Source organism: Trachemys scripta, chromosome 16, assembly GCF_013100865.1.
Source record: "Trachemys scripta elegans isolate TJP31775 chromosome 16, CAS_Tse_1.0, whole genome shotgun sequence".
NCBI lineage: Eukaryota > Metazoa > Chordata > Testudines > Emydidae > Trachemys > Trachemys scripta.
Genome location: NC_048313.1, coordinates 18,905,266 through 18,930,657, shown reverse-complemented (window position 1 = coordinate 18,930,657; position 25,392 = coordinate 18,905,266). Strand labels below are relative to the sequence as shown.

General features: G+C 55.8%; 1 protein-coding gene across 1 annotated transcript in view; it reads right to left on the bottom strand.

Moving 5' to 3' along the window:
- Positions 1 to 8,623, bottom strand: part of TNS2 (tensin 2) — a 50,044-nt gene extending 41,421 nt beyond the window's left edge. The window contains exon 1 of the mRNA XM_034792166.1: positions 8,449 to 8,623. Coding sequence (XP_034648057.1) covers positions 8,449 to 8,544 — 96 coding nt within the window. The 5' untranslated portion in view covers positions 8,545 to 8,623. The remainder of the gene's footprint in view (positions 1 to 8,448) is intronic.
- Positions 8,624 to 25,392: the final 16,769 nt, after the last annotated feature.

Here is a 25,392-nt window from a genome sequence, read left to right as displayed (position 1 = left end):
AAACTGAGGCACAGATCGGGGGGAGGGATTTGCCCACGTCACCGACAGAGCCAGAAATAGACCCCAGTGCTCTGCCCACTAGACCACACTGTCGCTTGGTCTGATATAGTTCTTAGCAAGGCTGTGGCTGCAGTTGCCCGAGCAGCTAGGTGCTCTGTGCTGCCCCCCGCCCCCTTTTAACGCCCCCAAGTTGGCATTCGAGCTGCGCCCAGGCCCCGTTCTGCCTGCTGACTCCCAAATCTCGGCCCCGTCCCCAGAGACGCCGTCCCATTCCCAGGCCCGGCCTGACCCTGACCCGCTCTCCCAGGCGAAGGCAGGGCCCAGAGCACTCAGGAGCTGGGCTTGGGAGGAACTCTGCCGGCTTCCTGTGACCTCCACGGCTCGGAGCCAGGCTCACCAGGGCATCACCCCTGCAAGTCCACAGGGAAGCAAATTCTGTGCAGCCCCTGGGCTCTGTGCGCAGGTCACGGGACGCCACCTTGTGGGCAGGCACCAAACTGCATGGGGCGAGACGCAGCTGGCAAAGGGGCTCAGGTTTTATTATTATTATTCGGCTTATCGGCGCCCCCCAATCTCGGCCTAAGACCCCAGTGCGCCAGGGGCTGCACAAACACAGCCCCTGCCCCAAAGAGCTGCCAGTCTACGTACCTGCCTTTCTAACCAGGGGCTGCTAGCCGGGAGGGGGCGTGAAGCAACCCCCGTCTGGTTCTGCTGTCCCGAATGCAGCCAAAGGCTAAAGGGAATGAACGGCATCAGAGCACATCAGCTGTTTGTGTCTCACCAGGTTTGGTACTGACGAGTGGGCTTTAGTGATTAGAGCAGGGGGTGGGGGATTAGGACGCCTGGGTTCTATTCCTGGCTCTGAGAGGGGAGCGGGGTCTAGTGATTGCAGCAGGGGGCTGGGAGTCAGGCCTCCTGGGTTCTCATCCCAGCTCGAGGAGGGGAGCGGGGTCTAGTGATTGGAGCAGGGGGATGGGAATCAGGCCTCCTGGGTTCTTATCCCAGCTCGAGGAGGGGAGCGGGGTCTAGTGATTGGACCAGGGGGATGGGAATCAGGCCTCCTGGGTTCTTATCCCAGCTCGAGGAGGGAGCGGGGTCTAGTGATTGGAGCAGGGGGCTCGGAATCAGGCCTCCTGGGTTCTCATCCCAGCTCCAGGAGGGGAGCAGGGTCTAGTGATTGGAGCAGGGGGTGGGGGATCAGGACGCCTGGGTTCTCATCCCAGCTCGAGGAGGGGAGTGGGATCTAGTGATTGGAGCAGGGGGTGGGGGATCAGGACGCCTGGGTTCTCATCCCAGCTCGAGGAGGGGAGCGGGGTCTAGTGATTGGAGCANAGGACGCCTGGATTCTCATCCCAGCTCGAGGAGGGGAGCGGGGTCTAGTGATTGGAGCAGGGGACACTGGAAGTTCAGGATTCTTATGCTCTGCAAATGCCTCACTGTGTGACCTTGGCCAGGTCCTTGACCTAAGCTTTGGCCTTAGTGTCCACCCCTCCCTAAAGCAGGGCGGGGCTTCCCGTTCGCAAAGCGCTTGGCGATCGGTGGCAGGAACCAGAGGCTGCCCGCCTGCGATTCAGGAGGCCACGTCTTCGGAAGGTGCCTGGGCGCTCAGAGATGTGCGCAACGGCCAAGCAGAGGGGAAGACAGCGTGGCGCAGTGGGCAGAGCGCTGGAGTAGACCGGAGGGAATGTGGGCTCTGGGCTTGGGTCTGCCACAGCCCCAGAGCAAGGCCCTGCCTCGCTCTGTGCCTCAGTTTCCCCACTCGCCGGCTGGGGCTGTGCAGCCTCCGGTACACCAGGGCCCCGGTCTCCGTTGTGCTGCTGTGATCGAGCGGGGCCTGTTGCCAATTCAGGGGGATTTTTGAACATATTTATTATCTTGGCAGCAGTTCCCTTGGGGATAAATATCAGAGGAAAGGAAATGGGAGGGGGGCGGGAATTGGCTGCCGATCCCAGCCTCCTTCATGGGCTCATCACAGGCAATTAGCCCTATCATGGCCAACCCCCTCGCTGAGCAGGGCCTAGCTGAACCGCCTGCATCCGGTGTCCTGGCCACTGTCACTCCATCACGCCAGGCTCCCTGTCAGGGTAACGCTCCTACTCCGAGGAGGGGAAGGCTGTTATCAGAGCTGGAGCGGGGCCAGCCTTTCTGCGCTGGCTGCTGGGATTCAGGCCTGGATCCAGCTTCCCCGGAGGGGAGGGGAGGGGTTAGGAGCCATGCCCAGGGGGCTGCAGTGCCCGAGAGCAGGGCATGGGCTCCAGGGATTGAGGCCGGCTTAGGAAGGGGTTTCCCCACCCTCTCGCCATTCATGTTCCCAGCTGGGGGAGTGCAGACAGAGACAGATCCCTTCCCAGGGCACAGCCCAGTGCCCTGAGTCTGCTCTGCAGGCTGGGAACACTGGAGGGGGGTTGACATGATGAGATGAGTTTGCTGGGTCTCAGTTGGGCCCTAACTGGCCCGCTGGGACTTAGGGGTATGGTAGTGGGCCCGGGCTGGTGACTCCCCACCCCATTCTCCAGCTGGGGGGGGAGGGTCTCTGCTCCCCCTGGGCCTAGACTCTGCCCTCCATGCCAGCTGGGCACACAGGGGGCAGGGCTGGATGAGGGGCTTGTGGAGAGAGAGAGAGGAGGGTTCATGGCTGATTGGTTGCCTGGGGTGAGACCAGCCCTGGGCTGATCCCAAGGTGAATGCGGAAGGGGGAAAGCTCTAAACGCCCCTGCCCGGGCCGCTGTAACTTGCCCCAAGCCCTTCGGTGAAGGGGCCAGCCAGGCCCACCAGTCCCGGCATCCGTGATAGGTGCAACCTGCCCCAGAAACTGGGCTAGCACGATGCCCCTGGAGCTGCCCGCTGAGCCCTTGACCCCGGGTACCAGTTCCTAGCCAGTCTCCTCTCTGCTCCTGTATGGAGATCCTGGGGGCAGCTCGGGAGGGGAACGTCCTTAATTAACCCTTTGCTAGCCCTGTCAGTGCAGCCGTCTGTGGAGTCCAACTCACGAGGGTCCCTGCCGGCTCCCTTCACTCCGCTGCCCACACGGCTGTGCCGAAGGGTTGGGTGGGGGGCAAGGGGCAGAGGAAGGTGGCAGCTGGGATCAGTAACCTGAGCAGGGGGTCCTGGCTTTGCCAGGCCCGTGGCCCGGCTCCAGGACGTGCTGGCAGCACCAGGCCGGAGCAACGGGATTGTCAGAGCAGTTGCTGGGCCCGGCCTGGCTCACGGCAGGGTGGGCACCGGCTGGGTTTACCCCCAGGCACACACTTCCATGTGGGACTGGCAGGAGGTGGGAATGGAGCAGGGGGGATGTGTGTGAAAATGGGAGCCATGGGGAGATGATGGGGGGCAGGGCGATGTCTGGGAACGAGCTGGGGCTGGGAGGGGGAAGGGTTGGGGAGGGAGCTGGAAGGCCTGGGGGTGGGCAGGACAGGGCCGGGGATGGGAGGGTGGAGTAGGGTCTAGGGGTAGGGGGTGGGCATGGGCTGCCCCCCCCCTTTTTCAGCTGCAAGGGGTCTCCTCTCTCCCTTGGGCCCAGACTCTCTCTGTCCCCCTTCAGAGGCTGCCTTGCCCACCCCGGGAGCCATACGGGGGAGCCCCCGCGGCCTCCAGCCCATCACCCCCTCGTCAGCATGGCCCCTGCCCCCCACCCACGCTCTGTCTTTCCCCTCCCCCATGACGGCGGGGGGGGGGAAAACCCCCCCCCCCCCCCCCCCAAAAAAAAAACCTCCCCAACTGCTTCGCAGCCTTGGGGGCCTGGCTGGGCTTGGGGGGTGGCCCGCTGAGCTTGTGTCCAGCTCACGGTGTAGGCTCCCCCACCCAGCCCCTCAGCTCCCATGGGGGCAAGGAGAGGTTAAGTCTCCGGGTTGGAACCAACGGGGGCTCAGCATTAACCCTTCGATAGACACAGCTCCCTGGCATGGCCCTACGGAGACCCTGGTTGTAGACAAGGGACAGAGGCTCAGCTGGGCTGGATAATTTGTTATGGAGGCTGCTGGGCCTAGACCGGGGCGGGCAAACTTTTTGGGCTGAGGGCCACATCAGGTTTTAGAAATTGTATGGAGGGCCGGTTAAGGGAGGCTGTGCCTCCCCAAACAGCCAGGCATGGCCCAGCCCCTGCCCCCTATCCGACCCCCCTGCTTCTCGCCCCCTGACGGCCTCCCCGGGACCCCTGCCCCATCCACCCTCCCCTGCTGTCTGTCCCCTGACTGCCCCCGGACCCCCTGCCCCTAACTGCCCCCCGCCACCTGATCCAACCCCCTCCCTCCTCCCTGACTGCCCCTCGGGACTCCTGCCCCATCCAACCACCTCTTCTCCCTGACCGCCCCAGGAACCCCTGCCCCTGACTGCCCCCCACCGCGCCATCCAACCACCCCTTCTTCCTGACCGCCCCCGGAACCCCCGCCCCCATTCAACCCCCCCTGTTCCCCGCCCTCTGACCGCCCCCACCTCTATCCACACCCCCGGCCCCTGACCACCCCCCGAACTCCCCTGCCCTCTATCCAACCCCCTCCCCCCCCAGCTCCCTGCCCCCTTACCGCGCTGCCTGGAGCAACAGGACAGGCAGCCGCGCCGCCCGGCTGGAGCCAGCCACGCACCGCGCAGTGCAGAGCACCGGGTCAGGCCGGGCTCTGCAGCTGCGCTACCCCGGGAGCTTGCAGCCCACAGCCCAGAGCCTTGCGCCAGTGCCGCAGTGAGCTGAGGCTGCCGGGGAGGGGGGATAGCAGGGGAGGGCCCGGGGGCGAGCTCAGGGGCCGGGCAGAACGGTCCCGCGGGCCGGATGTGGCCTGTGGGCCGTAGTTTGCCCACCTCTGCCTAGACAGATCCTGCGGTTCCCTCTGGCCGAGCTGCCTTGCGCAAAGTCCTGGCTTGGACTCAGTGCTTGTGCCACTGCACACAGGAGCTGGGCCTATACGTCCCTCTACCCCCCAAGCAGTTTCCTCCCTCAAGCCTCCTCCGGCCAGACAGGCTCTGAGGGACACGACACCAGCAGCTCGTTCTCAGAAACAGAAGACACGTGGCGACACTGCTTTGCATGGAGAGCCTCTTGCAGCTGAGAGGTGGGCGGGAGGGGAGCGCAAAGAGAATTACTGTCTATTTTTTCAGAGGGGGAAACTGAGGCACAGAGCGGCAAAGTGACTTGCCCACAATCACTGGCAGAGCCAGGAGTAGAACCCGGGTCTCCTGAGTCTCTATCCGTCAGGCTTTTGGAAAAATCTCAAGATCTCTCTCTTCCCCTCTCCGGGCCTCAGTTTCACCCACTCTGAATGGGGTCATCGTCCTGTCCTACTCACAGGGTAGATTGTGAAGATAAAATCCATTCATGATTGTAAAACGCCCAGATGCTGTGGGGATGGGCCCGTGGAAAGCACCTAGCCAGCCAGGCTTACCCTACGACTGCTGCGACATCCGTGAGATCTTTTCTCCTGGCAGCTCCCGCCTCGTGCCCCTGCCTGGATGCTAGACAAAGTCTGCTGTGAGATGAAATCAAATGACCAGGGGCTATGCCATGGTAACAGGGCTTTGGGAGACCTCACCTGGGTTTGACGCACACACCCCAGGCTGCCCCCGAAATCCATGTCTAGACTGGGGATTAGCCCAATTCAGACAGTGGCCAGCAGCCAGCGTGGGCAGGCGCAATGGCTGGGCACCAGCCATCGACTCGGCGACCCAGGTTCCATTCCCTGCTCTGCCGCAGACATCTTGTGTGCCCTTGGGCAAGTCACTTTGCCGTGCCTCGGTTTCCCCCTTTGTGCAATGAGGCTAATAGTACTGCCCCGCCTTACGGCCGGTGGAGGGCTCTGCTGCAGGAAGTGCTCAGTAAGGGATGGGGTGTGACCGATCCCGACGCAGACCAAGCCGCGGCTTGCCCTGGTGCGGCTAACCCCGTGCAGCTGGCGAGATCCATTGTCTGCTGCGTCGTTCCTGGCTTCTGATGGCTTAGTCCCAAGTATAAACAAGGCCTTTGAAATTCTCCTGCAAACTTTCCCTTCTGCAGAAGGGTGACTCTGGAAAGCCACTCCCTGCTGATCGGGTCGGCCTGCTCCCTGGGCACCCGAGCCGCTGCTTCTACCCCCACAAGCCCCATTCTCCTGCCCTCCAGCTCCCTGCGATGGGAGAACAAGCTGTTGGTAATGATTTGTATGGCAGTAGCCCCAGGGACAAGATCAGGGCCCCACAGACACAGTCCCTGCCCCCCAGGGTAGCAAAGAGGAAGACACTGCAAGCGATTTGGCTAACGTCACCCAGCAGGCCAGTGGCAGCTCTGGGAACAGGTCTCCTCAGCTTTCTGCCCCACATCACAGAGCTGGAGCTCATGTCAAGGACTCAAGAGGGTGGGGGCAGAGTAGGGCTGTTTTCCTCTTGTGCTGCTACTTCTGCCCAGTCACTAAACATATGGAGATATTCCTATCTCACAGAGCTGGAAGGGACCCTGAAAGGTCATCAAGTCCAGCCCCCTGGCTTCACTAGCAGGACCAAGTACTGATTTGGCCCCAGAGCACTAAGTGGCCCCCTCGAGGATTGAACTCACAACCCTGGGTTTAGCAGGCCAATGCTCAAACCACTGAGCTATCCCTCCCCCCAAAGGTATGTGACTTCATTAGAACCCCAGGCAGCTGCTGTTTCTATTGGCTTAGAAGAGATGAAATGACACATTGTTGCAACTCGTGTTCTGTCCAGCAGCTGTGCTCAGGCCAGTGACATTTTCAGCTATACGGAGGGATCTCCCGTCCATATACCCAAGGCTCCGTGATCCGTTTGCAGACGGCAAATCTAGTCAATAACTTTCTGCATAAAACAAAGCACCGTTCACTCGCGATTTGCATTCCGCTCAGCAGAGATCACAGCCCACGAGGCAGTGACTGCCCCAGAGAGCTTACCATCCAAGCAGACAGAGAGTAGGGGAGGGGAAACTGAGGCAATCAGCGCAGGGAAGCAACTCATCTAACATCAGGGGCGAAGCTCGGAAGAGAACCCAGAGGGTTTTGACTCCCCGTGCAATGCCCTAGCCAATATATCACACCGCCTTTGCTAGCCCACACTGCTTCCCCGTCATCTCCAGGGGAAGTTCTGGCCCGTTGATTCCATCAGCTGGTCCCGCTGAATTCAGTAGCTTCTAGATTCCTAGTAGCTACTTGTTCCACCAGCCCTGGAGTCCACACTTCTCTCCACGCTCCCTCTCCTAGCCCCGCCATCAGCGCCCCCCCCCCCCCGATCGTGAATTAGACGTCTGTGAGGATCCCCGACCGGATCTCACCCATGTGCACTCCGCTCCCCTTGCTCCGGCCAAACACAAACACACAAAATCCCCTCAAATCAGGTTTTGACCTCAAAAAATGCAAAGAACGTCCTCCAAATCAGATGGCGCCAAGAAGGCCAGAGAAAGAGGCTTGGAGAAAGGGAAAGCGAGAGCTCCCAGCCTGGGGAGGAATTAAAATATGCAGGCAGGGGAACACAAACCCTGGGTAGGCCCCGTGCCTGGGGAACATGCAAACAGCACAGAAAGGGGCTTTATTTTCCCAGCTGGAAAAGTCCCCGGTTCAGCAGCTCTCTCACCTCCCTGACGCAGCTCGGCGCTTAAACCCATCACGTCGGGTGAAACAGGGAGCCCTGACACAGCTGCCTCCTCGCTACGGCGGCCCCCCCATCGCGTGGTCCGTGAGAGGGGTGGCTCACACCTCTCTGGCAGCCCAGGAGGCTGGAGGAAAGCAAGGTCCTCTCCTCTTTAAACACACTTAGCCACTTCTTGTCCTCCGCACATTGGCTAGCGCATCCTTCCATCCTAATCTGCCTGCGGAACTCACCGCCTCATGAAATTTAGTTAAAAAAAAGGATTGGCTGTTTGTGGGGGAACGTGCGCCGGCCCTAGCTGGTATTTGTTATTAGCAAGGATGTAAATCCACGGATTTAATTCAGGGCACATGCCAGTCCCAGGGGGTCACAAAGGCTCTTCCCTGGTGCAATGGTTATTGCATAATTGTCCATACTGGGGAGTGCTGCCCCTGCCTTTGAATCAGCTGGTGTTGGCCACAGGACCGGCTGGGCCCTGCTCTGCTCCATTACGATGGTCCCTGGGTCCCCTCTCCTCAGGAGCTGTTGGAGGAGGGTTTCTGAGCTGGGACCCTCACTGTGCAGACGGGGGGCCAGGAGGAGGGTTTCTGAGCTGGGATTCTCACTGTGCAGATGGGGGGCCAGGCACCACAGGGGAAGTGATTCATGCTGGGAATCGGAGGCCAATCTGGGGAGTTCCCGGCTCCTGTTTCCCATTTCACCCACTAGATTGCTTCACCTTTTGCAAAACAACGGCTCCCATCTCCTGATGGCGAACCCCCCGCAGCCACACGCACTTCTGCCCCCTCCCTGCAGCGCTTCCTCCCTCCCCAAAACTGTTCGTCACATGATCTGACCCTTCCCTTCTCCCCCCCCGCCCCTCCTCCCCTTGCTGCGCAGATTTTGATAACACACCTTGGTCAGTTGCATTCTTGTTCTGCTGCCTTTGCTCCCCCGGGGTGGCTGACAGCAGTCGTGTCCCCAGCACTCGGAGCCACCACCCCAGCCCATGAGGTCCCCACCGCTCCCTCCGGGTTTTCCTCTGCCTACGCTGCTGTTTTCTTCCTCTGGCTCTTTGAAACTGCCTTGAAAACTCCACCTCCTGCCCTGCTCCCCCCCTGCTCTGACACACAGTCGCTTAATAATATTCCTTCTGGTGCCAAAGCAAAGTCAGCCGTGCCAGGGTGAGCTGAGATCTCACGCCGCTGGGGCCCGTCAACAGGTGGAGACGGAAGATCTCCGAGATGCAGCCAGGCCAGGAGCTGACGGGGAAGGGGTCTTAACCTTTGGGGCTGATGATGTGCGTGGGGGAGGTAGATTTTAAGGGTGAAGGGATCCTAGTTTCAGTGCATGATTCCAAGCCGTGGAAGTGGCTAATTGGAAACACATTCCTGCTCTGAAACCCCTCCAGAGCAAATAGATATATGTGCTGTGTGTATATATATATATATGTGTGTGTCTATGTGTGCCTCTACTTCCTTCCAGCCTTCCGGCTCTGGGGCTGCAGACCCTCGGCCCAGCTCACAAGAGGAGGAATGACTTTGGTTCCCATCTCTCCCAGGCCGTCCACATGGCCAGGAATCAGATCAGATAAGGAGAGAAATGGAGGAACAAGGCATCCGCCCTGCCTCTGTGCCACCGCACGAGCTGCGCAGTGCGGATGGAGGTCTGGGAAAGCCGGCAGGTGGGGGGCTAGAGGCAGTCCCCTGTTTTAGAGGCCCCCCCCAAAGGTCGTAGGTGTGGGTAGGGGCCTCTGCCAGCCACGTGCTCGTTAATTAACTGATGATGCTGAGGGCTTGATGGAGCTTTCTACCCACAGGGGCCAGCAGAGGGGAAGGGGCTGGTCTGAGGCCTCCTGGCGACAGAGCCAGGGCTAGAACCCAGGAGTCCGGGCCTGGTGTGTGGAAGTGCCCCTCCGTGCTGTGCCTGGGGGGTGGGGCACTGGAGCAGCTGTACGTGGATGGAGCCAGGGCTGGGATGAAGGTGGATTTAGTATCTTGCACGCGGAAGGCGTGGGCTGGGGTCGGGGGCCGGCGTCCCAGCAGCGCCACAGATGCAGCTCGCGGGGTCCCCGCCCCGTCCCTAGGGGTCAGCGGGTCAGAACCGTTGCCCTGATGTGAAGGACCAGTGTCGACACGGAGCATCCCAGAGCCGGCGGGTGACAAATTCCTTCCTGCTGCCGGGAGGAAGCCGAGTCCCACTAGGCAGCGCAGCTGTGACAGGGCTGGGTTACGGCCAGGAGGCGGGGGGGCGGGCTGGAGGGGATGTGCGCGGCTCTAGGCAGTGGCCTCATGGCTGATGCTCTAGATCAGTGATCAGGAGACGTGTGGGCTATTCCCTGCTCTGATGGGGCAAGTCACTCAGTCCCCTCTGGGCCCCTAGTCCCGCTCCCACCCTGCATCCATCTTGCCCGGTCGGACTGGGAGCTCTTTGTGTCTTGTGCCCCTGGCTGCTCCTGTGATCAAAGAGCTCCCACTGGCAATGGGCAGAGGGTGGGGTCCAGCGATCCTTCCCAGGACTGAACTGGGAGCACTGGCCGGGGCGGGGGGCAGAATGCTGGAATGGCAGAGCCCTCTGGAGAAGATATTCCAGGGCAAGACGGGTCCGTTTTGCAACCAGGTTCTTTGCTGTAAGATCTGCCGGGGTTTTCAGCTGCTCTGCTCGGGGCCAGGCCTGTTTGCAAGCCCAGCCGTGGCAGCTCCCGGGCACTGTGTGGAGCAGGGTCCAGGCCCTGCCCAGGATTCTGATGTCTGGCTTTGGAATATCGCAGGATCCTCATTTCAACACTCCACGGAGGGGGGGGTACTCTCCCAGCGCCGAGCCCCCTCTGGCCCGAGGGCGTGCCACTCCAGATGAAATCAATGGGTGAGCCTAGGCGGGCACATTGGCAATGAGTCACTGCAGCAACATCTGCCACCAGCAGCAGCAGCACATCTGGCCCTAGCCCCTACGTTTATTCTGATCCCCCAAGCTCCCAGCCCAGGCACCCGACGTGGCCTCAGCTCTCTCTCAGTGACTTCTTTGGGACCCGTTGACCCTGGGTTTCCTTTCCCAGCTGATCCCGAACTCTGAAGCCAACGCTGCTGGGTCACAAATCCATGGTTAACCCGCCTCCCCAAACCTGCCCAAGGGGGAGACAAACAGATGGCGTTTAGTGCCCGCCCCCGGGGTGTGGGGCAGAGGTGTTTCTGTCCATCATCTCTGCCCTCACAAGATGGGTCTTCAGCAGAGGGGGGCAGCATTGGCTAGTGGCTCAGGTACCGGCCTAGGGGTCAGGACACCTGGGTTCTAATCACTGCTCTGCTCGCAACCTGCTATGCGACCTTGAGCCATTCTAGGCTCCGTCGGGGGCTGCTTCTCACTCGGTCCTTGTCCAGGGAAATCAACCGTGCATTAATATCCCAGTTACCCGGGTGGGAATTTCCCTGATGCACACAAATCCACCGGGATCTGTGCAACACCCCGGCCCCTGATCTCAGTCAGGGATCCCCAGTGCTACCCCTCCGGATCTCACTTCCGAGGCTGTGGGAAGAGATGATCTGAATGGCGCTCAGCTCCCAGGCATTGTCCAAAGCTGAGCGCTGCCGAGGGCGGAAGTGAGTCCCGGTTCGATGACTGGGCTTAGCGACAGGCTGGGCAGAGGCTGCTCATACGGATGGGAAACCATCACTGAATTCCAGCCTCCGGCTGCTTCGTTTCATTGACGCAGTGGGGGCGGGGAAGGGGGGGGAATCTGGGGAGATCGGTCCCAGCAAAACAAGATGACACAACGTGCCTCTTTTGGGCCTGCTGAAAACACCCCGAGCCCAGGGCTGTGGCAGGCGGGGAGGGGCTGGGAGCCTGCGTGGTTGGGTGGAAGAGGTCAGGTTGAAGGTTATCCAGAGTTCAGCCCTAAAAATAGCACATTTCTTGGCTGCTGGGTATGGAGGTTGTTTCAAAACAAACCGCTTACGTATTTATCTGCCTGATTCTTCCCTGCCAGTCGCTTCGCCCTCTCTGAGGCTTTAGCCCTGGCCCACATCAGACCCTGTGCATGGCTGGGTTGGGGCGGCAGCTTGGCCCGGAGCTGGGACCGGCTCGGTGCTCGGGAGGGCTGGGGCTCCTCCAGTCGCGGCGGGGGGCACGCTCGGGGCTCTGGTGGGCGGGCAGGCTAGCCTCCCCAAAGGGGGGGGTTCTCCTGCCACCTGGGGAAGCTGGTGCCTTCTTCCTTTACTTCCAAGGCTGCGGTTGACTCTTCCTAGCTGGAATCGGCCTCGTTGATTCACTTTGCAGTCGTGACGTCACGCCCAGCTGGAGCGGCACTGGACCCGCCCTGGGAACGCTCGGCTCTTCTGTGCGGTCTAGTGGCTGGGCCAATGGGCCATTAATGCAGTGACCCAGCCTTCCAGCTCCTGCCAAAACACCTCGTGCCTTGCGTAACGTAGGCTGAGGGCTCGAGCCCAGCTCCCAGCTCTTGAGGGGCCCGGCCCAGCGTCACAGCTGGAACGGTGGGAGCTTATCTTCGGCAAGCAGAGCGCACCGCGGGAATCCTTTTTGCGTCATCGTACCTGGGTTCTGTCAGCCACTCCCTCTTCTTGGCCAAGCCAGGATTAATTCATTAGGAACAAGGGCAAAGGAGCAACTGAAATCAATGTCAGCAAAAGCCCTTTTAAGCCTTCCATGGAATCCTCTAACCCCGCACCCCAGCAACATCCCTTTCATGGCCCTAGATCACGTTAGTTGGTACCATAAAGAGAGAGAATTAACCAAAGGCTGGGGTTTAATGTCTCTGCGGGAGAAGCTCTGACCCAGCCAACCGCCCCCTGCCATCCCCAGACTAACTCCTTCCTTCTTTCTAAGGAGTCTCCTAAGAACGGTCAGACTGGGACAGACCAAGGGTCCATCTAGCCCAGTATCCTGTCTTCCTACAGTGGCCAGTGCCAGGTGCCACAAAGGGAATGAACAGAACAGGGAATCAGCAAGTGATCCATCCCCTGTTGGCCATTTCCAGCTCTTGGCAAACAGAGGCTAGGGACACCATCCCTGCCCATCCTGGTTAATCGCCATTGATGGACTGATCCTCCATGAACTTATCTAGTCTCTTAAACAAGCTCTCTCTCTCTCTGGAGATTTGACTCTTCCCATGACTGGGAAAGGGGAGATGGGGGGTGGGGGAGGAGACCGTGGGTCTGAACTACTGATGGAGCTGCCCCTGGGGATTTCCCAGGGGAAGAAGATACACCGGAGAGAGGGGTGTTGGAAGCAGGGCCGGGGAGAGAAATCAGAACAGGCAGCACCTTCCCTCACTAGCTCTCAAAGCACGTCACCATCAGTAATGGATTTCCCCTCGCAATCCCCCTGTAAGACAGGGCAGGGCTATTATTCCCCTCGTATCGATGGGAAACTGAGGCACAGACTTGCAGACGGGAATAGACGATAAACCAGGGAATTGAACCCAGGTGTATCAAGGTGCTAACCCCTGTGGACTCCTCCCCATCAAGCTAAGAGGAGCTCGGCTCGGCCCCTACCGTCTCTGCTGGCTTGGGAGACCCCCTCTGTGGGCCACTGGCTGGGCCCCCTGGTTTAGATCTCTGCTGTGGGGATGGGGGGCAGGTGTGGGGCACAGCTAGTGGGACAGACACGCAATTACACCTAGTCAAAGCACTGACTTGAGAGCAGGCCCCAGCACTGTGAGTCACCGGGGGTCTGACACCTCCCATCTCAGCTCCCAGGCTGGCTATGTAGCAGAATCCCCAGCTAACCCACTCATCTCTCCACAACTCCCTACCTGCAGCTAACCTCGCTCTGTCTTTACAAAGGGCCCATCCCCTCAGTATCTGGGCAGTGACAAAAATCACCACGAGGCTGTCACGGAGTCACCGGGCGATGCTCTGGAACTGCTCCCTACGAAGCCGGTCAGGACTCTGGGGGCGCCTCCTCTCTCGGAGCAGACTGTCTCCAGAGCAAGAAGCTCACACAGCTTCGCCCTTCCTGGGTCTGACCTCAGAGCATTCAGCTTCCTCTGCCCCTCTGTGCGCTTTCCACAGTGAGTCCGCCCAGGCGGGGTCCTGGGAAAGCCAGTGGGCCCTGCCCCCCAACTCTACAGGCAGACGTGACTCTCAGCCAGCCAGTAACACACAAGGTTTATTAGATGACAGGAACACAGTCTAAACCAGAGCTTGTAGGAACAGAGAACAGGACCCCTCAGTCAGGTCCATCTTGGGGGGTAGGGAGCCCAGCGCCTGGTTCTGGGCCTCCCTCCGTTTCCCCAGCCAGCTCCAAACTGAAGCCCCCTCCAGCCCCTCCTCTGGCCTTTGTCTCTTTCCCCAGGCAAGGAGGCCACCTGATCTCTTTGTTCTCCAACACCCTCAGTTGGCACCTTTTCAGGGGAGGGGCCCAGGCCATCAGTTGCCAGGAGACAGGGTGTCGGCCATTCTCTGTGCAGACAGCATCACACCTGTCCAGGGCTCGGCAAAAATCACACACCCTTATCCCACCACCTTAAGAAAGGCATGGGGGAAACTGAGGCACCCACACAGTATTCGGAGAAAACATTAAGAACATTCCCACTTTGTCACAGAGGCCCATGCATTTGGCAAGGTTGCAGCACCCGCCCCTGCCTCGCGTTCCAGCTGGTAGCTATGTGCGGTTAGTGGCGAATGGATCCCGGGGCATTTTAATAACAGAGACAGAAACTCAATATCCCGCAGGCCCCGAAGCGTCTCGGAGGAACTCAGGACTGGAAGGGCTTGGAATGGTGTCAGGATAAGAATCAGCCCTCAGCATCTAGCTCCCTCCGCCAGCTCCCAACCTGCTTCTGCTGGCAGGTCACGGGGGTTGGTCCTGATCTGCAAAGCCAGGAACGGGTCAGGCATCAGCTACTCTAGCAATCGGGTATACCTCCCCAGTATCTGATCATGATCTTCCAAAGAGCTCCCACCCCCTGGCTCCAAGCTTGTAGGTTGACTGCAGGATGGCTTCGTGGCTAGGGGTTAGTTTAGGATTTAGGAGACCCAGGTTGCTCTACTCCGGGCGGCCCATGTGATTTGGGATATGTCTACACCACTCACAGGATGTAAACCTAGCTCACACGAGTACTAACGAGGTGAAGCTGCAATATTGGGAGCTGTACGTGCCCACCGGGAACCCTGGCTGATGACTTGTGCGGCTGGCGGCATTGCTGCTGGTCACAAGATTAAAGCTAAGCGAGCTCTGGTACATCTACATGTACTGCGGTCACACCCTGTGAGTACAACGTAGATACAGCCTGTACCTCGGTTCCCCAGGGTAACAGTACTGCCCTACCGCACAGCAGGAGTGTGAGAACAATGCAATTAAAGATTGTGAGCTGCCCCGGTGCTACTGGGGGCCACTGAAGTGCAGCAGTAGCAGCTAACAGGATGTTAGGAACTATCAGGGAAAGGGACAGAAAATATCACTATGTAGATCCCTGGTGCACCCGCACTTTGGATCCGGTGCCCAGTACGGGTCACTCCATCACAAACAGGAGACAGCGGAACTGGGAAAGGGGCAGAGAATTGCAGCCGAGATGATCAAGGGCCTGGAAGGGCTTCGGGACGAGGCGAGACTAAACAGATTGGGGGCTATTCAGTTTAGAAATGAAACGGGATCTGATAGGGGTCTATCAGCTCAAAAGCGGTGTGGAAAACGGGAACAGAGAAGTGTATTTACCCTTTCCCACAATGAGAAAGCCAGGGATCGCCTGATGAAATGAATAGGCAGCAGGTTTAGTACAAACAAGAGGAAACGCTTTGCCACCCATCAGAGTTAACCTGTAGAACTCATTGCTGGGTTTTAAAAAAGAGCTAGCTAAATTCATGGAGGGCAAGCCCATCCGTGGCTATTAGCCCAGATGATCAGGGATATAATCCCTCATCCTAATAAGGGGGACCCTAATCCTCTGATTGCCAGAAGCCAGGAGAAGAAGATGGGTGGATCTCTGCCATATTTCCCTGTCCTATACACTCTCTGTGATGCTCTGGCACTGGCCACTGTCAGTGACAGGTTACTGGGCTAAATGGACCATTGGTCTGACCCAGCCTGGCAGATCTTATGTACTTCACATAGATAGATTCCCCTGGGGCATCACCCTCCCTTGCTAGATGGCCTGGGTGGAGCTGCCCATTTTGCAAGCTGTTGTGTCTGGTTGGTCCATCCCACGAACCCCGGGCAGCTGCAGGAATGAACTTTATTAGCACCAGATCAAACCGGAGTGCGGGGAAAGTCACATGCCTGAATCGTGGTGACGCTTCTCCCGTAAGCCCAGTCAGCTTTGTGCCGGGAGTCAGATGTGATCAACTCATCCCGAGGATGCTGCGCGTGGCTAAGCCTGGAATGTGCTTGCCCCAGGGTCTGTCCTGCCTCATTGACAGGGTCACCCGCTCTCAGAGCCCTCCCGCAGCTAAATCAAGCTGCTAGCGCTGGATGAAAAACATTTCCCTGCTCCCAACAGCAAAGTTGCAATGAGAACCAACCCTTTGTCGCTTCTGTGGGCGTTTTCAGAAGACAGGTTTCCATTTTTTATTGGAAAAAAACAGACAAATTTTGACCAACACTTGAAACAAACTTTGGGCTTTAGCCAAAACTTTTCAGTTTTCGGGCCGCAAGCGACAGTTTTTAAGGCAAGCAGCCATTTCCCGGGAAAAGCGTCATTGGCTCGGACACCCAGTTTCCCATTTTTGATGGAAATTTTTGATCAGCTCTAAAAATTTTGACTTCTTACTTCTAACCATGTGACTCCCAGTCTTGCTGTCCCTACACTGATTACCATCCCCATTCCCAACGATTCTACCCTGGAATATCGCCCCCTCCTCCCCCACACACACTTTTTCATCCTTCCTCCTTCACCAGCCCTATGCTTTGTTCATTCCAGTGCCAGGGAGGGGTCTAGAAGTGGCCTCGATCAGCTAATAGAGGTCAAAACTAGAGCTGGGGAAGGAATGGGGTTTTTTGGTTCACTGACCGTTCTGAGAAATTGAAGGGGGAAAAAATTGTTTCAGGTCAACCCGAAACGAAAATTGCCCTGGAAATTTTTGGCCAACTGAAATGTCAAAAAAATTTTCCCACTTCATTTTGGATTTTGACACTTTTTAAAATGGTTGTAGGTTTTTCAAAAATAAAACGGAAGGAAATTTTAAAACAAAGTAGTTTCAAACATGCGTTTGGATCCTTTGCGGATTTTGTGAGGGGACTGGTTTGGTTTGGTTTTTTTGGACTGAAACAACATGCTAAAACCAATACAAATTTGCTAAACATTTCGGTGGACCCCAATCTGCATTTTTTTTCAGAAAAAAAAAAGTTTAGCTGAAAAATGTCACGTGGTTCTAATCAAAGCTGCTACGTGCCTTGTCTATACTAGGATTCTCTCTCTCACACCCACACACCTTTCCCCGATGAAGACAAGGCCCCTGTATTTGTACAGTGCCTAGCACAATGGAGCCTGGATCTTGGGTGGGGCTTCTAGGTGCTACCCTAATACACCTAATAAAGCAGCAGCAAAAAAAGGGGACATAAAGCTATTTTCTTCCATTGCAGGCCACCTTTAAAAGCAAGGCCAACAGCTGCCAACACAGACAGTCCCAAGAGAGCATCTCAATCGCGGCATCCTGTGCTTGCAGAAATGTGGCCGCAAATGTGTACACAGATGTGAGTCACAGCAGAACAAAGGAGGGCTTTCAGCATCTGGGACGGGCTGGGAGAGCCTCTGAATTGCTAATCACAGGCATGTTTGAGTTAGAATGTAAAGGGAGCAGCAACCAGCCAAGGGAAACCAAGAGTGGGGGGTAGCCCTGTGGTTAAGACACTCACTGTGATTCAGGATACCTAGGTTCAATTCCCAGGCTCCTCGGACATGTTATTTGACCTCCCAGTGCCTCAGCTTCCCAGTGATAAAACAGGGCTAATAAATATTATTTGCACTGCAGTGGCAACTCTGAACCCTCGCGATGGGCCAGCCCGGCATTGCGACAGGCGCTTTACGAACCCAGAACAAAAAGCTGGGTCCTACCCCAGAGAGGTCACCATCTAAATAGAGATGAGCTAAGAGGGTAAACTGAGGCACAGAGTGACAAAGCACCTTGCCCACAGCGGACGCTGTGTTAACCAGCTCAGTAGTTATTATTCAGATTACCATTGTGCCAGGCGCTGTACGGACAAGGCAGCCCGGCACCGCTTACAAACTGGGGATAGGACAAGAGACAACATACAGGAGGATCAAAGGTAACGATGAGATGAACATGGCCAGCAGGGGGATGCTCCCTTTGCTGGTGCTTTTTAGCCCATAGGCGCCTTTAGAGGCAGGGCCTTGCCCGGCCCAAGAGGGGCTTGGTCTCACTTGGATGCTAATAGAACTGGGAGAAGGCAGGTGCATGTTTGCAAAGCAGGGGTCTGACGGAGGCAGCCCTGCTCCCCATTCCCTCAGCAGCACCCTGTCTTCCTTCCCCACTGCCCAGCGCCAGTCCAGGACCCCCGGCTATTGCACAGAGACCAGCAGGAGCTTGGAGCCTAGAGTGTGGGCAATGCTGTGTCTGCAAATCTCACACCCCCCAGCCTGGGTAAAGCACCATTATCACTCAGGTTCTGAGGTGCCAATAGAGATTGGGGCCCTGCACGGCACACGTGAGAGACAGTCCCAGCCCTGGAGCTCGCAGGCTGACGGTGGGGAAGCCCAGGGTCACCAAGCAGGTCAGCAGCAAAGCCAGGAACAGAAGCCGGCATCCGGCTCTCCGGGCAACACCCTCTCCATGGCCACACACACACTACAGCTATCCAGACAGATTAGACATCCAGAGGCCGTCCTGCCAGTTCCGCTAGCGCCAGAGAGGCTGGGTTCCTCCTGGACAGCGGCTCCTAATATAGGAAGACAAAGCCCACGTCTGACAAGAGGCTGGAGCTCTCAGGGGGAACAGAGCCCTGCTGCGGCCCCTTGGGAGGTGTTAGATTAATTCCACCGGGGAAAGAACCCTGGGTCACCTTAACTTGCTTCCTGCACGGCCCTGAAAACTCCAGCTGGGCTCACGTTAGTTGTGGGAGGCTCAGCACCAAACTGAAACGGGCCCAGTTTGTCTAGTAGTTACAACAGGGCAACTCCCAGCTGGGAGCAGAGTGCGACAGTCTTAGTGCCTCAGTTTCCCCATGGCAAAAGGGGACTTATACAGGATTTCCTCATAGGGGTGGCTGAGAAATTAATCGAATCAATGAGGGGGAGGGGGAAAAATGGGTGGGAGGGTAGGGAAGAGAGTTTGCACCAACTCTACCCTTCAAGATTTTTTTCCTGCAGGTAGTTCAAACTTCCCTTCCGGCCTTCGATTGGAGCCACCAGCAAAGGAATATTGGAAAGAATGTTTGCCACGCCACAGCACAGTGGCCCCACTCTGCTATTCACGAGCTCCTTCCATTCACTTCCTGGTGCAAGAGAAGGGGATGCTTGCAAGAAAGGCGAGTATCCCAAGCGCTCGTGCAAAGATGGATTTGCACGGCTGCCTTGTGGCTTTGGAGGTGAGGAGCAGAGCAATAAGATACCAGGTGGTTCCGGGCGGTCTATGTAGCAAGTGACAAACAGCCAGTACTTATAGCAAGGGGTGATTCTACTCCCAGCTCAGTGCCTCAGTTTCCCCTCCCACCCTTGGTCCTGTCTCGTTTACTGACTTGTCTCTAAGGGGTCGTCCGGCTGAACAATCAAATACAGCAAGCTGGGGAGTGACTGTACCCGGCCCTAAGCTGCCGTTCTGTTTGCATGCACCTCCAGTTAGCCCGCAGCAGGCTAGTTGTGGTCTACTTGTTCCTGTAGACAAGCCCTCAGTGGATGCTTGTACAGCTCCAAGCACACTCAGGGACCTCTCGGTGCTACCTTAATACACATAATAGCAAAGCACCCTTATCGCTCCCACAAAGCTACCTGCTTTCCTCTCCTCCCACCCACTCCAGAGACCCCCTCATTCCTTGCAGACCCTCTGTGGATTTGCCATCACAGTCTCTCCAGTCAACCCCCTGCTCCTGTAGCACCAGCCCCTGCCTGTTACGTCACACTTCTTCAGAGGTAGAAGGAGCGCTCGTAGCAGCATTCCTTCATCTCAGCCTCGTTTTCAGATGGACAGTAACCCACTTGCCACTCTGGCTCAGTTGGTCCATTTCTCTGACCTCCTAGATCCTGGGAGAATTTTAATCTTTTACTTCCCCATGCACCTCACCGGCCCGCTGGCTGATGAAGCTCTAGAGAATTGTTTATTGGTCCCTGCTCTTTCCTCACCAGATAGGTGCCCTGCCAGCTCTCAGAGCCAAGTGGGGCCCATCCTATATTCAAGGCCCCTTGTGCTCCATAGCTGCTGGATCACTCAATTTACTGGTATCCTGGGGATGTTAATGGCAAAATTTGTAGTGGCTTCATTTAAAATCCCACAAGGGAGATTTTTAATGAATTAAATATGGCAATGAGCAATGGGAAGAACAGCCCGTTTGAATCATTTTGCTATTCCATGTTCAGTTTCTAACGTGCCATAGATTTCAGATAGGAGTTGCCAGGGGTGGATGGGTGGGGAGTTAGAGGATCTGGCTACTGGGTAAGGGCCAACTGGGGCTATAAACACATCGGGGAGCAATCTGGGACAATAACATTTCCTGGGTATTTCTGCGAGAAGGAATAGCATTGGCAATTGGCCACCATTAGGTTTCAGAGTTAACAGCTCAATTACCTGAATCAGGCCGTCCAGCGCTATTGTTTCAGGCTGTGTGCAAACTCAAGCAGACATCACTGCGTCAGCAAACACCCTGTTCACATTTTCAAGGTTATGTTTACAACCGCAACAGCTAGAATCTGTTATGTCCCAAGCAGACTGCAAAGAGCTACAAAAGGATCCCACAAAACTGGGTTACTGGGCAACAAAATGGCAGATCAAATTCAATGTTAATAAATGCAAAGTAATGCACATTGGAAAACATAATCCCAACTACGCATATCAAATGACGGTCTAAATTAGCTGTTACCACTCACGAAAGAGCTCTTGGAGTCACTGTGGAGAGTTCTCTGAAAACATCCACTCAATGTGCAGCGGCAGTCAAAAAGCAAACAGAATGTTGGGAATCATTAAGAAAGGGATAGATAATAAGACAGAAAATATCATATTGCCTCTCTATAAACCCATGATACGTCCACATCTTGGATACTGCATGCAGATGTGGTCACCCCATCTCAAAAAAAGATATTGGAATTGGAAAAGGTTCAGAAAAGGGCAACAAAAATTAGGGGTATGGAACAGTTTCCATATGAGAAGCAATTAATAAGACTGGGACTTTTCAGCTTGGAAAAGAGATGACTAAGGGGGGATATGACAGAGGTCTATAAAATCATGACTGGTGTGTAGAATGTGAATAAGGAACTGTTATTTACTCCTCCTCATAACACAAGAGGTAGGGGGTCACCAAATGAAATTAATAGACAGCAGGTTTAAAACAAACAAAAGGAAGTATTTTTTGACAACACACAGCCAATCTGTGGAACTCCTTGCCAGAGGATGTTGTGAAGGCCAAGACTACAACAGCGTTCAAAACAGGACTAGATAAGTTCATGGAGGATAGGTCCAGCAATGGCTGTTAGCCAGGATGGACAGGGATAGTGTCCCTAGCCTCTCTTTGCCAGAAGCTGGGAATGAGCGACAGGGGATGGATCACTCGGTGATTACTTGTTCTGTTCATTCCCTTTGGGGCACCTGGCATTGGCCACTGTCGGGAGACAGGATACTGGACTAGATGGACCTTTGGTCTGATCCACTATGGCCGTTCTTATGTTCTAATCAAACAACAAAAACTTAACTTTTGCAGCATAATTCTTCAGCGAAGGAGTGTATTTCTCAGCTATGCAACCCACACAGGACCCTGCTTAACCAAACAGTGCACCAGACTCCTCTTAAAAAGTACTATTTGGCTTCAAACAGGCTCAGTTATTTGCCATGCCCCTTCAGAGAGTTTTCAATCAGTGCCACACTGGGCCAGACCCTCAGCTGGTGCGTAAAACAGTCAATGGAGCTTTGCAAATTTAAACCAGTTGAATGTCTGGCCCTATTAGTTGAAGTGCCCCTAAGCCATGTTCTCTCTAACAACCAGAAACCCCAGAGACACAAGCGCTGAAGAGGAACTAGATAAACCCACATCTTGAGGACACCCAGATTTGGGGCATTCTCACACTGATTTCCCCTCCCCCATTCCCAGCCAGCTCTGCTAGGTTTCCACAACTTCAGATCCCTTCCCGCGGGGAAGGGTGGGGTGCCGGGATGGCACAGGTTTGCCAGCTGCTGCACCAATACCTTTCCTGGGGAGCAGATCCACAATGCCAAGAGCACTGCTCCTGCCCCAAGCCTGATTGTTATCTGGGGGCGGGCGACGGTGCGGAATTAAACTTGGCCAGAGTAACACAAAAGCTGTCCAAGCCCAGGGATTCGACACAGAGTTCTGATTGTGCGAGATTGTGCTGGTTTCTCCAGAAAGATATGGAATGAAATCAGGCCCCAAGGTGATTAAAAATAATAATAAAAAAAAGTAGACAAGGCCAAGCATGTTCTCAGCTCGGTGCAGTTAGGAAGCCACGAAGTCCCAGCATTGCCAGTTCCAGTTTCCTGTGCAAATGTACGGGAGGCAGCGCAGGGAGCAAACAGCCTGTTCCCGGCCTCAGGACCTCCGACGGCCTGCAAGGAGCTTGGGGATTTGCAAGTGGTGGGCTTCACTGCCGATTGGCAGCCCCTGGTGCTCAAAGGCAAGGGAAGGCTGAGCCCCATGGGTACGTCTACACACCCTTGCAGAGACTTCAGAAGGAAATTAACGGGAAGAGGTAAACTGTTCCTGTAGGGGGATAGACCCTATTTTCAGGTGAAGATCAAAGGTCAGACCTGCTATGTGTGGTGGTGCAGAGACGCACCCTAAGAGCTTTCAGTCTGTGAAGCCAAGCGGACAATACGTTCAATCTTATCAAAGGGGGATCTCCGTCATCCTGGTTGAAAACACTGGGGCAAAGGACTTGAGGTAAGCTAGCCTGTAGGAGATGGGGGAATGGCTGGTGAGTCAAGTTTAGGCTTCAGCAGGTGTGTTATGATTTTCTTTGCCATGTAACTATTTGCTTCCAATATTTGTACTTACTGTCTTTTGAATCTCTGTTCTGCAATGATGAACTTCATTCTGCCTTTCACCGCATATACTTCCAAGTGCCGTGTGCTAAGCAGAGTGTGGGGATCTGGAGTTGAAGCTTGTATTCCCAGGGAGTAGCGGCTCTCAGAGCTCTGCATGCACTTGGTGGCACAGGGCCTGGGCACTCCAGCGGGATGCTGGGAGGACTCCCGGGTGGGTGCATGCATGTGGCTAACCTGTAGAGAGAGAGCAAGGCCTGGAAGGCAGAGCTTGCATTGTCAGAGGCTGGGAGAGTGAGGGCGCTAATCTTGAGTAGGCACAGACCAGAAATCTTCGCACTAAGGGCAGGTGGTAGTGAGGGGGCTCACAAGTCCAGCTACCCCAGGAAACACCCGAGGAACCAGATTTTGAGAGATTTAGGCACCTAACAGATTGCCCAAAGCCCCTAACTCTCAGTGAGTTCCAGTGGTGCTTTTGAACAGCTCAGCAGGTACCCAAATACCATTGAAAGACTGGCCGATCCTCCCATTATCAATGGACGTTAGGAGCCTAAACACCTTTGGCGATCGGGCCCTACGTGACTTGCCCAAGGTCACGTCAGCAGCATGGGGGAGAGCGACAAACTGAACTTGAGGCTGAGTCCCAGGTTAGCGGTCTAACCCCCGGCTAACCCTTTTCCCTGCTAACACAAGCATCACTCACCTTGGTTCCAGCACCTGCACATGGCGCGCCTGTAACACCGCTGGGATGGAGTGTCCGCCCGGACTAGATCCTGGGGGAACAGCAAATGTCGAGCCTGGAGGACTGCGTTCGTTTGCTCAGATGCTGTAATTAAATCACTTTATCTAAACAGATGCAAAACCCAACTGGAGGTTGCTTTTCAGTCCATTAAAACCGGATGTTCAGCAGTTTAGCCAGTTCCTCACTGAATTGCACGGCACTGTTACAAACCTGTGTAAATCGTTTGGGCTTGTCTACACTAGAAATGCCGCAGTAGTACAGCGTAGGGGTTCTTCCGTCGGCAATGCATTTCCCCAAGAGGCGGTAGCTAGGTCAAGGGACCTAGCGCTGTCTACACGGGAACTTAGGTCACTAACTACGTTGCTCCAGGGTTGTGGATTTTTCATGCCCACGACGAACGTAGTTGAGTCCACCTAATTTTCTAGTATAGACGAGCCCTGAAGTCTAATTCAGTAAGGAATTGACTAACTTTCAATCTGGTTGGTAAGAGTTTGGTGCAATTCAGGGATGGATTGATTTCAACTGAACGGCTGCAGATCAATTGTTAAACACTGAATGATGGCTGCAGTATTTAAGTTGATTTAGAGACCTTCCTTGGTTGTCGGACACGATGCTGGCCACATGGCTCCTTTGTGTACCCTTGGCTATGAAACGGATGCGTCTTAACTGTGTCAGCCCACCGAGCCGTTGGCTCAGGGGAACTTGGACTTTAGACAAATCCAGGCAACTGTGAGGGGAAAGCGTCAGTTGGGGCTGGTAACGCGCCACCGTAACGCCAGGTTTATTGAAGCACCTCAATAAAAGTCGGCTGATGGCTAAAAGGTGCTGAGCTCCCTGCAGCGCCAACGAGTGGCAATGGGATTTGTGGATGCCCAGCACTTCTGAAATGAGCAGCAGGCTGCTTCGAGCGAGAGACTTTACAGTCCCAGGATGAAGTTTGCTGGAGCCAGCGGATACGAGACATGAAAGCCGTTGCTTTGGGTCGGGAATGGCCTTTGACACGTCTGTGAATGGTGCAGAACAGACATGGGAAGGCAAAAGGGATTGAGACCAGTCACTCTGCCTTCCTTTGGAAGCACATATGCAGGTAAACCAGGAGGCAGCACCTGGATAGACCTTTACCCTACAGTGCCCACCCCCAATTCAGCTGGCTGGGGGAGGAGTGGACACATACGAGGTTGGGGATTTGGCCCATCTGCTGATCTCCCAAACAGTAGCCTAAGGAAGGGGGCGGGGGGACAAAAAAAGGACCAAAGGCCAAACAGATCTTAAAGAGATGGGAGCCAAACACTGTCCACCTGGGTAGAGAGCCGTGTGTGAAGCCCCATCCCTAGCGAAGTGGGCCCTGGACCATTCTTGGGGTTTGAGAGCACATTTGCTGCAACAGTCCCTTGCATGCGCTACACCAGCAACATGCCCAGAGGAACACCCACACAAACACTGGGCCCTCGAGCAATTGAACTGTCCGCTGTAGCTCCAACCCACTGGGGATAAAAGGGATCAAGAACTGTCTCCATTAGCACTGGGCAGTGGTGCCTGGACACAGAGGCCAGGCCTGAGTGAGAGAAAGGAGTGAAGTTCCGTGCTCTTCCTCAAAAGCAGGTTTGGTTCCGGCACAGGAGGGTCCTGCGCTGGAGAATGACTATATAAAAGTGGCATCTGGTCCGTGTGTATCTAGTCTGAACTACTGGTTGGCTTTAGATTACAATGGCCACTGGGTTTTGCCACTTGTGTTTGCCTTGCAGAACCAACACAGAAAGAACACGAACTGGATTCTGCGCCTTCATGAGCGTAATCCAAATTCGTTACGAAGTCCAGATTAGACTATGCCGACACACCCACTACAGGCAATGAGGCAGCACAGAAGACCAAACCTGGCCTGCAAGGGCTGGAACCATCAGCAGCAAAGGCTTCACTCAGATGCACGCAGGACAATCTCTCGCAAGCCAAGAGCTCCTTAAGGAAATTGAGCAAAGACTGGCAAACACCTCCCTCTTGTGGCTATGA